Source organism: Nestor notabilis, unplaced genomic scaffold, assembly GCF_000696875.1.
Source record: "Nestor notabilis isolate BGI_N333 unplaced genomic scaffold, ASM69687v1 scaffold15821, whole genome shotgun sequence".
Taxonomy (NCBI): domain Eukaryota; kingdom Metazoa; phylum Chordata; class Aves; order Psittaciformes; family Psittacidae; genus Nestor; species Nestor notabilis.
This window is the reverse complement of record NW_009914345.1, coordinates 1030-12307: the sequence shown is the minus strand read 5'-3', so window position 1 is coordinate 12307 and position 11278 is coordinate 1030. Positions and strand designations below refer to the sequence as shown.

Below are 11278 nucleotides of genomic sequence, written 5' to 3'. Positions count from 1 at the left end.
ATGTTTTTAGTGCTCATCTGAACTCAAGAGCTAAGAAAGCTGAATTGGCTGAAAACTATTTCCAAAACCAAGCTGTCTTGCATTTTGTGCCAGAAGTATGTTTTCATGTGAGAAGAGTAAAGTTTAGTTACATGCATTTCATTCTTTTCAGAAAGTTTATAATACTATCTGAAAGTTAAGCAGATATTTCACACGATGATACCTTGTCCTCAAGCTCATCTTTGAGAACAGGTTTTCTGGTTACTGGAGATACTTCGAGTTATCAGCTACATTTTCAAATGTGACAAGAGGGAAGCAAATAATTTGCAAAAGGAAGCTTCACTATTTCTTTACAAGCAGCCTTCAACTCTCCCACCATTAAGAAAATACCTAGTGAAAAGCTGGTAAACTACGCTGAAACAGAACCACAAGCAATTCATAATAAAATTTGAATACTAACACCTCTAACCTCTCACCTTACTGCATGACCAAGATTTTACTTACATTATTATCTATCGTCTCCTTTAGTCTTGTGAGATCTTCCATGGCTGCATCCCAATTCTGCATCAGAATTTCAGATGCCAGTTTTCCCCACAGAGAACTCAAAGCATTTCTGTCTGTTGCTGGAACCTATTTTCAACAGCAGCAACAAAATCACACTCTTAGCAATTTTTCTTAATTATTATTTATTTTTAAAAAAGAAAAATATTTTCTGGCAGTATTTTTAATTTACAAGATATCAGACTTGCAGGGTCCTATCTTTCTAAATTAAGTGCTTCTGAAATACTAAAAGAAGGTTTCTAACAAAGCAGTCTCCTAAGGAACTCATGGCAGTAGGTAACCACCTTAAAAAAAGCCAGTACTCAACGTTCTTTCTGCTAACGCTGTGCCAAGAAGCATATTTTTTAAAGAAATCCAGTAAACCTGCGATTTTGCTGTAGTGAATCTGTTTCCTGGAAGGGTACTCCTAAGGTCAATCTGTGTTAGTTTTATCCAGGACTATACAGAATTACACTAGGTCACTCAAGAGTGTCAAATTCTGTTCTCAGATCAGTTGCAATAGTTCTTTCATAGGTTACTTTTCATCACACAGAACTTTAAACAAATCTTCAATCAGAATTAATAATGTAAGTCTCACACCAAGCTTTATGAAATTAGTTATTTGACACATAAGAACATAATGCTAAGCCCAGAACTAAGGCATGAAGACTTAAGGACAGCTGGTCACAAACCTACATATACAACTTACTTTGTCTCTCAGCATACAGAACATGCTTGTAACACTGACTAAGCCTTATCATCAAAACTTAAGAGTAAGAATTCAACTCATTCCTACTTTAAACCCCGTTCTGATTAAAAGATATACTTTCCAATTTTTCTTCTTTAATTATAGTCAATTACAGGAATTATTATTTACCCTATCAGTATTTCAGAAAGTTAAGGGTCTAGAAATTAGCAAGAAACAAACCTCAACATATGAGCCACTACTTAGCTTCAGTAATGGCCCCACATACCTATGAGTAAGAAATACACCGTTCAAAAGTAACAAAGGTGTCAAATTAGCTAATACTTTTTAGCTGGTAAGGCTCACATACACACTGCTGGTTCCAAATCATGTAAATACAGTTACCTATTCACAGTAACTTCCTTTAGATACTGCAGCTGTTTTAGCTACAGTACCTGGATTTTCAAGCAGTTACCTTAAACTTCCATTTGTTAATAAAATGGCACATTCACTGACCACCAATAATAAATTTACTGTGTTGAGATTCTTACAAGACACCAAATCTACATTCTCAAAACTCACTCCCACCACAAGTTATATGAATTACAACAACATGAGAAGCATTGCTTCAGAGACTACAATTCTCACTTAAGCTGTTTACATTTCCTAGGCAAATGACTTACATTTTTCATTCTATCACAAAATTCAAGAGAAGACAGATGAGAGTTCAGATGATAAGTTGACAATTCATTACCACCAATTACACTCAATCCACCTGCAAGCTTTTCACTACTGTGGATTACATCTGTGCACAAAACAAGTGCTCATTTTGCTGCTAGTGTTTGTTTTGGGGTTTTTTGTTTTGTTTTTGTTGTTTTGTTTTGGTTTTTTTTTTACATTTGCAGTGAGGAAAGTGATTCATATTTATATATTACCACAAGACCTACAAATTAAGTTCTAAATTCAGCATGAAAATAAAAGAAGTGGTGGGCAATAGTTAGTGATGATTATTAACAATTATTTTTGACTTTTCTGTAATGCACAGTAGTCTCAAGAAAGGTCAAGTATTAGATTTTAATTATTAGTATAGACACTGGTCTAAGTATTTCATTAAAACAAACAACCACAATTTCCCCTTCCTCCCCAAGCAAACTAAGAACCCAAACTTACCAGAACCCTAAAGAAGTAGAGATATTCTGCAGCTCCTGAGTAATTACCACATTCATACTGGAATTTTGCATACCTGTAGAGTGTATCTAGGTACTCCTGCCTAAACTGAAAAGGAATACAAAGAGAGCTTTTCTTCACTAGCGTAAAAGAAACATGTTGTTGTTGCAAGCCAATTTTAATAGTTAGTTAACCTTTGAAGTGTTTAGGTTCTTTGAAAGATGCTGTACCCAGGAAAGGCAATATTAAACTATTATACACTTAATCCATAACACCAAATGAAAGATTATACCAATACTGGAAAACCAGTGAAATTCTGCGTGACAAAGTAAAGCACATTTTAGTTACAAGTATGCAGCTAACATTAAATTACAGCTTTATTTTTATTCGTATAAAAATTAAAAGCTTAAAGGCATTCAAATAAAATACATTAGCATTAGGAATTCTGTCTATTTACTACATTGACATGAGACAGGCCAAAATGTTAGACCACAGTTGCTCAAAGGTCTTGCCTGTGAGGGAGGCTGGGTGGAGATACTTAGAACTGAATTCAAACAGCTAAAAAGAATTAACACACTTACACCATGCTTCTCAGCTAAATAGTCAAACAGCATCCGACCATCCCTATAAGGAAAAAAACAAAACTGTTTTTACAAAACAAACTGATTGCCACCATGCAACACACTCCACAACACAATCTTTAGTACTTAGAACTAAAATATCCAAAGAGAGCATAAATGTAAATGATACTCCTCCACTTGGTCATGCTTTTTGCAGTTGCTTTTGCACAGCAGGTCAAAGGAGGTGATCCTGCCCCTCTACTCTGCTCTTGTGAGACCTCACTTGGAGTATTGTGTACACTTCTGGTGGCCTCAAAATAAAAAGGACATGGAGCTGTTGGAGCAAGTCCAGAGGAGGGCCACGAGGATGATAAGAGGACTGGAGCATCTCCCGTATGAAGACAGGATGAGAAAGTTGGGGCTGTTCAGCCTGGATAAGAGAAGGCTGCGTGGAGACCTCATAGCAGCCTTCCAATATCTGAAGGGGGCCTACAAGGATACTGGGGAGGGACTCTTCATTAGAGACTGTAGTGGTAGGACAAGGGGTAATGGCTTTAAACTTAAACAGGGGAAGTTTAGGTTAGATCTAAGGAAGAAATTCTTCACAGTGAGGGTGGTGAGGCACTGGAGTGGGTTGCCCAAGGAAGTTGTGAATGCTCCAACCCTGGAGGTGTTCAAGGCCAGGCTGGACAGAGCCTTGGGTGACACAGTTTAGTGTGTGGTGTCCCTGCTCATGGCAGGGGGGGTGGAACTAGATGATCTTAAGGTCCTTTCCAACCCTAACTATTCTATGATTCTATGAAATAGAAGGCCAACTGCTCCTAAAGTCTCATGAAGAAGTTTCAAAATCTTAAAGTTACTGTAATTTTAAATAAAGAATGCCACTTGCAACAATAATTGGAGTTAAAAAAGGTGTGAGGTTGGTTTAACTTTGATGGCATAATGAGCTTTCAGCATGCACATTAACTTCTCACTTATACAGCTTCCAATTCCACAGCAGTTTCTCTAGCCAAGCAGTCTGAACTTAACTGGAGACAGGAAAAAAAGTGCAAAAACTCAAGTAAAATAGAATTAGAAACTTATCCCACTGTTAGCACTGGGCATAGTGCTTAGCATGAATACTTCTACCAATGCATATGCCTGAAGAATGAAAAACTACTAAAAAAATTCATACTTAAAAAGTTCTAAACATCTAATTCATACATGATCATATTTCTGAAGCCTCTTTTTTAGTCAACATGGGTAATAAAAGGACAAGCAGTATTATCTAGATCAAAGTGAAGTTCAAGCCTCCAATAGGCAAGCATGAAATTCTCTACCACCAGTAAGCCTCACAATAATGACCACAGGACTTTAGATACACATTTTTAAGCAATAATTAACTTAGTGAATATTTTCTTATCCAGTTTCTGCAACGGATCTTGATCAGCTCTTGGAATGAAATTTTAGAACACCAGCTTTTCAATGCAGTAAGAATTCCATTCAAACTCTGCTGCAATCATCTGGCAACAAGAACCATAGTTGAATTCACATTCATAAATGAAAGCCAAGTATTTTCAATTTGGCACTTCGATTGTATGGACTGTCTTTCTCCGATACAGAAAGGATTCATGTCATTTTTTCTTTTCTCCAGCCCCTGCTCCCCAGGCACGCTTCTATACCTGCAGCTCCCCTCCACTTTGCCTCTTCTGTACGTTCACACTTCTATCAATTAATGGAACTACCATATTTGATAGAGCATGTAACCAAGATTTAACTGAAGAGCTGAGTGTCAAGCTAGAAGTTCCTCTTGGAACAAAAAAAGGAAAACAAAACCATCATATATTCCATCACCCCCTGCTCTCCCCGCCGTCCCAAAAAAAAAAAAACCAAAAAAAAAAAACCAACCCACCAAAAAAAACCCAACCCCATAAAACCCTAAAGAAAACAAACCCACAAAACAGTGGAAGTCTACACACGGGAAAATGTCCTCATTTACTCTGAAATCAACTGACTGCAAAGCTGTGAGCTTGTTTAATTAGAACTTATGATATAAAATTCTACAGGGAAATGGCACATTGCCAAGGTAGCCAAGAATGACAATCTCCAGTAAAACTTGTGGAAGCAATGAAATAATCTCATGGGTTTCTTACAGTGGAACACACTTCAAGCATGAGGAATACTGACTATTCATCTATAATTTTAAAGTCAGTGTCCTCCAACAGATGCATATGAAAAAGAAAGTGAAATATTTTTGGCTTATTCTTGAAAGAACTTCCACTTGCAAAATCTCCTTTACACATCATCTTCTGCTATTTCTCAGACATTGATATTCCGAACAGCACTGTCATGGAGCAAAGGCTGTGGTCTAAAACCCTGATAATAAGCAGCAATAAATTTGATAGAGATTCCAAATCACCAGCAGAAATTCACAACAGTCAAAGAATCAAGAGTTGCTTTCCACTATCTAAAGCATGCTCCTTAGGGTCTAGACAGATGGACACCTTTCAGCCCAATTCCCCCCATTACTGTATAACCCCAACAATCTGGGGCTAGAACTTTTATTGAGCCAATAGCTAAAAAAATTGTTTCTGAGTTGTGAAGTTTAGGGCTAATGCTACAAAATATTAGCATTAGACAAGCTATATTCATGCATTTTTTGATCGTACCTTTTGCTTCCAAACAGGGCATTTCTGATTTTGAATAAGTACTACACTGCAACTTCAGTGAAACAAAGGTTAAGTAACAGAATAAATTTTCCAAGAAATGCTAGTACCCAGAATTACAACAAGGTAATTTTTTTTCTAGGCAAAATATTTCCAGAACTGGCTAAAGCCAAAGCGAGAACTGAACAAGATTAGAAATTCAGTTAGATTTGAGTAGACTTGTAATAGCACCAAGTAGGGTTTTTTGAGGTTTTTTTTTTTTTTGTTTTGTTTTTAAATAGTCCAAGTCAGCAGCTTCAAGGCAGTTAATAATGGCAACTGGGCCTTTCACTTTCAAAGCTGTACTTCCAAAAGCTGTTGACTGGCTCCTGGTTTCGCATAACCACTCAAGTCATAAGCTAATGTAATTCCTTCTCTTCATATAGTTATCCGACATAAATATCCATGCTAAAATCAGATATAGAGATCTGATCCTGCACCTAACAGTGCTTTTCTACAACAGAAGCTTAAGTACACTCTGGTGATACCAGACCAGAAAATAGGAGCTTTTTCTGAAGTACTAGAAAGCCAACAGATTTCATGATTTCTACTGACATCTTGTTTCATGTGTGCATCAAGACCCAATACACTGCACCTCACCATTTCTGCACTGAGTTCTAAATTAGACTATAACAAGTTCTGAAAGCAATGTGCAAAGGGGTGGAGGGAGGCATGGTGGGGGGATGGGAGGGAAGAGGATGAGCGAAAAGTTGCATAGTACTTAGCTGCAGACTGGGGTTAAACCACAACAGTGGAGAAAAACGTAGGCTAAGAGGGTGGATTAGATTTCACAGCAAGTTGGGCAAAGATGGGAAAGGAAAAAAGGATGCTTATCTGCACTTGAAACAAGGAGCAAATTCTAATCAAGTTCCTCTCCCTTCAGGGACCCATTTTCTTCAGAGAGGTTGTACACAAAAGGTACACCTTGTCAAGAAGATTTCTGCAGGCTAGAAGGAAGAGTTTATGCATTCAATACTTTCCTAAGAAAATTCCAAAAGCAGTATTACAGCCTTCTGTATCAGTAGATGTATAAAGCTTGCCAACAAGAAATCCAAGTACAGGTTTCACCTTCAAATTCAAGCTAAGGTGCTCTACCTGATGTGGTATGCTCTATTTGAAGTCTTAGAAAAGGTAAGGCTGAGGACGGGATCTAATTACTTTTTGATAGTTGGTTAGACACATTGATAACAGTAGTAACAATGCTTGCTATGTAAAGGCAACAAGTAGTAATTTACACTAAACAAATACCCACCCATCCCTCTGCTAAAGTTTACTTCCTCAAAGACTACAGTTGAGCGCTTTCTTATAGGGCCAAATTCAGGCTTAACCATAAGAAAACTCTCATAGTCCTTAGATATAATGTGCAGCCTAACTCAACCTAAGTTAATTACTCACATAAGCAAAGCGTGAAGAAATTGGGTAAGTCTTAAAGATAATTATGAGCACTATCTCACACCAACAAGTTGGCTGGTTTTTGGGGTGAGGAAGGGGAAAGACAGGACTCCTGAAAAGTATATGCTGTGAGGCTGAAAGGATGTTTATCCACTGGGCCTCCCAGACTAAGGCACACCATAATTCTTTGTGGAAGGTACAGAAAGGAGAGGAGGCAGATGGCCTCCCAGAAAAGAGAATCTGAATTGCTTCAGCCCATGTTTCCTCAAAACAACAAACAAAACACACCCCTAAACTCCCCCAAAGCAATCTTGGCTGTGATTTGACTGCACTGAATGACTGTCACTTGTACGGAGTTAAGTCATGAACATTAAGAACAGAGATGCCTTATGCACAACAGGTAAAAGCACTGAAAAGATTGAATCGTGTCCAGCAATTTCAATTACCTGACCCCAAGCACTACTTAAATATTGGCTGGAAATAAAACCATCTTTTTTTGCAGTTCCTATACACAGAACATTCCTATCATCAACACCTAAGAATTACCAACAGGCCATCCTGCAAAATAACGTTAAAAATTACCTAGTGGACTGCATTTGTCTTGTAGTCTCTGGGTCCTCGAACATCTTGACAATAGGTTCAGTTTCAGCTTGAAGCTGCTTCAGCTGTGCAACAACAGTTGTTCTCTTCTCACGCAAAGCTAAACACACAAACAAAAAAGACTTAGGTGATGCATAAGTTTTTAGAGACACCAACCTGTAATTATCTGGTGCTGACAGCACAGATGAACACATGTTCCCAATTCCTACCTCAACTGTTCTCTCAGTCAAGTCACAAAACCAGACGTATCTAACAATTCAGTAACTTAAAAAAAGCTGCTACCTTTTGGTTCCTTTCCTCCTGTGCAGAGTTCTAATCAAGCCTCTGAAGAGCAGGTATAGCTGCAGCAGAGTCGGTATTAGACAAGCTATTTTCAGGCTTCCACTAAGGCAGAAACAAGCTTTTAAGTTCATTTATTGCAAACAAACTTGGAAAGAAGTAAATAGTGCTGTAATACAAATAATACTAATTTTCCTTTAACTGACCAGGTTCTGAAAGCACATTTTCAGAAAACTTTAATGACAACTGATAGGAAGAACTTAAAGCAGCTCAATCTGCAAAATCACAATTTAGAACACTATGCATGCTTAATTAGAACATCAAACTTCTTATGAAAAAAGGTGAGGAAATGGAACCAACTACTTTATGGTGATTATTTTATAGACCCAAACTTCCTCACCAGCTGCTACCAGTGCAATAAAAATGAACACTTAAATAAAGCTCAGAAAATCCCAAAACAAACCCCTAAAAAGACCCCAAACAGTAGCACCCTGAGACTGGCTATATAAGTCAAGAAACATATGGGGTCAGAGAAGCCGAGACCATATCCCAGAAGAGAACAGTATGCAGGAAACAAAGTGATCCATACACCAGGACACTCAATGCCACAGTGAACCTATTAGACATCTCTTTCGTGATTTGACTACATACACGTATTTGAAAAACAGGGTCTGAAGTGACTAACACCATAATGGTGACCCAACCTGAATTTAAGAATGACTTGCCTGATATGAAGTGTTCTAATAAGGAGAAATTATCTCCAACTTCAGATGAATCTTGAAATTATAAGAGAAAGGGCAAACAAATGACAGAAAATACATTCATTTAAGAGTACAAAAGTATTTTCCTGTGATATCTCCTGGCTGTGTAATTGTAAGCTGATCTCATGGAAAAAAAGAAAAAAGCAATAATAAATTGTGCAGGGGCATTTCTAAATAAAATAGCATAAGTGAACTTAGCTTCGAGTACTTAAATCAGTGAGGTCTTCAAAAAAAAAAAAAAAAAAAATCAGTATAAAATTCTAATGAAGCCAGCAGTTCCACAAGTGAGAACCACCTGTCTGTACACACATTCTGGCAAGTGTTGATGGATGAATATGACACATCAGAAAGATCTCAGAGCAAGTTAAGATCTTCTCATAGAAAGCTGTACAAGCAAGCACCCTGAACTGACTGCATGTGAAAGTACTACCTCTGCTTGTGTTAATTTTACACTGTTAAATAAGAGTCATAGATTAAATAGGAAGTCACCATATGAAAAACATTTTGCCAATCTTACGATGTAAAATCTTAGAGATGCTTGAAACTAGCATTACAAAAACATTACAAGCATGGAAACTGTTTGACTGAAGGCAAAGCTCTTCCAGTGATCAAATTCAATCAACTTATTTGCAGCTATGCCCTTACAAAATCTATCTAGCAACCTGCTTAAGCAAGTGGCTGTAACCAAAACAGTAAAGACATTAGACTAGTTACCTTGTGAAAGCGTGCTAGGACTGCTATTTCTTGTGCTGCTTATTATTTTAACATTTTACTACTCACTTACTGCTGATAACAGTTAACATTCTTCAAACAGTTTAGAATGGCTGAAGAAAGGAAAGAAAGAGGAAAACCTATTCAGCTTTGAGATTTTTACAGCCCTGAGATAGTCTTACTTTTTTTGACCAGTAGTACGGGTAAGTAAACCTAAGGGTGAAGCTATCATTACAACTGTTTTAGATTATAAAAGTGAAAACCTCTGGTTCTAATTATTTGTTACCAGTCCCACGCGCCATTACATATACACCCATGAACAACATCTAATTCTAGCATATCAAAGATTTGGCCACACATTGAATCCAGTGTCCATAAATCCATCAATTCTCTTCATGTATTTCCAAAGACACTACCTGCCAACTTTGCAGTTGCAAGAGCCTGAAAAGAGTAAGACCCAGAGGCAGAACAACTGCTGCATCTTGTATTTGACTATGCAAAAGCACTCAAATCTTCCTCCTAAACTGCAGGCAAGACAGACTGTAATCCCACTAATTTAGAAAGGATAGGAATTCCACAGAAAAGAAAAATAAAAAAGATGACAGAATTATGAATAAAGTTGTGTATTTAAAGACTAGGGTTAGGAAGAGATTTTAAAAAACACAACACACCAAGAAACAAAAAAAAAAAAACCCACAACAAAAAGATCAGTAGGAAAAACAGAAATGAACAAAAAACCTCCCCCTGCCCAGCCAAAAGAAAAACCCACAAAAAAGCAAACCAATAGAACAAAATAAATAATATCAAGAAAACCCCAAGACCAAACATTAAGGATAGAACTTAGTGAAAGTGAGTTATACAAATTTCCCCCTTCCTATGCAAACACTCCTGAGGAAAATAGAAATTTAAGTAATGAACAAGTTGCCAAAATCATGGAGAAGACAGTAAGAGATTTAACATCTGGATTCATTATAGTTTTAAATATAATTAATAGAGAAACATCAATTTATATGTAGAGTAAGGAAAAAATGCATTCTCAAAAACATCTGTATCTCCTCAAAGTCTAGAAATCAGTCATGGATAGACCAATTAATAGAGTTACTTACAATAGAAATCCAGCCTTAATATATTGGATGCTTTAAAGAAAAGAAGTCTAGTAACCCTAAGTAATTGTGTAATAATGTTTAATTTGGCAGATGAAAACTAAGTGTGACTCTCTTAGGCTATACCTTCAAAGTGCTTGAAATTAAAATTCAAATACTTCAGACATAACTCAAAGACTAAGTTCCTAATAGGCTAACAAACCCAAACCCAGGATTAGGGGATTCCATTTGTTTCAGTATTGCACTTCCTTTCACTAAGGCCAAAATTAAACAGTATTCTATTTTTCAGTGCAACAAGCAAGTTACCACTAGTATTTGTTTTAGACAGAAAGGTTGTAAAACAGATTTTACTTCTAAATGAACAGCTTACCATGTGGAATTTCATCAGAATAAAGATTTTTGTACACATCCATAGCAAAATCCACCATGTTGGTATCACTAAGGAGATCCAGCTTTCCTTGGAGTAGCTCTTTTTCATTATATATCTGAAACAGGAATTATTAACAAATTTCTTTGAATACTATTAAATAATTTCCAGTTTATATTATGTAGCTACCCTTATGGCACAGTTTATGTATTTTTCTGTCCCAATTAAATCATTCTCAACATCAAATTTCACAGCTTTACAAGATCTCACAGCTCTGTTATTCAGTGTGCTTACTACACAGCCTCTGTATATTTCTGATCTTGTTAAGATATCAGTAAAAGTAATGAATACTTTCCACAAAATAGCATATCAAACAGTGCAAACCAGTCAAATAATCTTAAGTGGAACCTTAAGAGATACTCAAGAGCAAACTTTTAATTTAACTGTAGC

The 11278-nt window shown here is 36.8% G+C and overlaps 1 protein-coding gene across 1 annotated transcript in view; it reads right to left on the bottom strand.

The window, feature by feature from the left end:
* Window positions 1-10954, bottom strand: part of EIF3E (eukaryotic translation initiation factor 3, subunit E) — a gene marked incomplete at its 3' end in the record, with an annotated part of 16496 nt that extends 5542 nt beyond the window's left edge. Inside the window, exons 1-6 of the mRNA XM_010023625.1 lie at window positions 10832-10954; window positions 8612-8662; window positions 7590-7707; window positions 2953-2995; window positions 2375-2479; window positions 484-609 (exon numbers count right to left, since the gene is read on the bottom strand). Of these exons, the coding sequence (XP_010021927.1) occupies window positions 484-609; window positions 2375-2479; window positions 2953-2995; window positions 7590-7707; window positions 8612-8662; window positions 10832-10889 (501 nt within the window). The remainder of the gene's footprint in view (window positions 1-483; window positions 610-2374; window positions 2480-2952; window positions 2996-7589; window positions 7708-8611; window positions 8663-10831) is intronic.
* Between the last annotated feature and the right edge of the window lie 324 nt (window positions 10955-11278).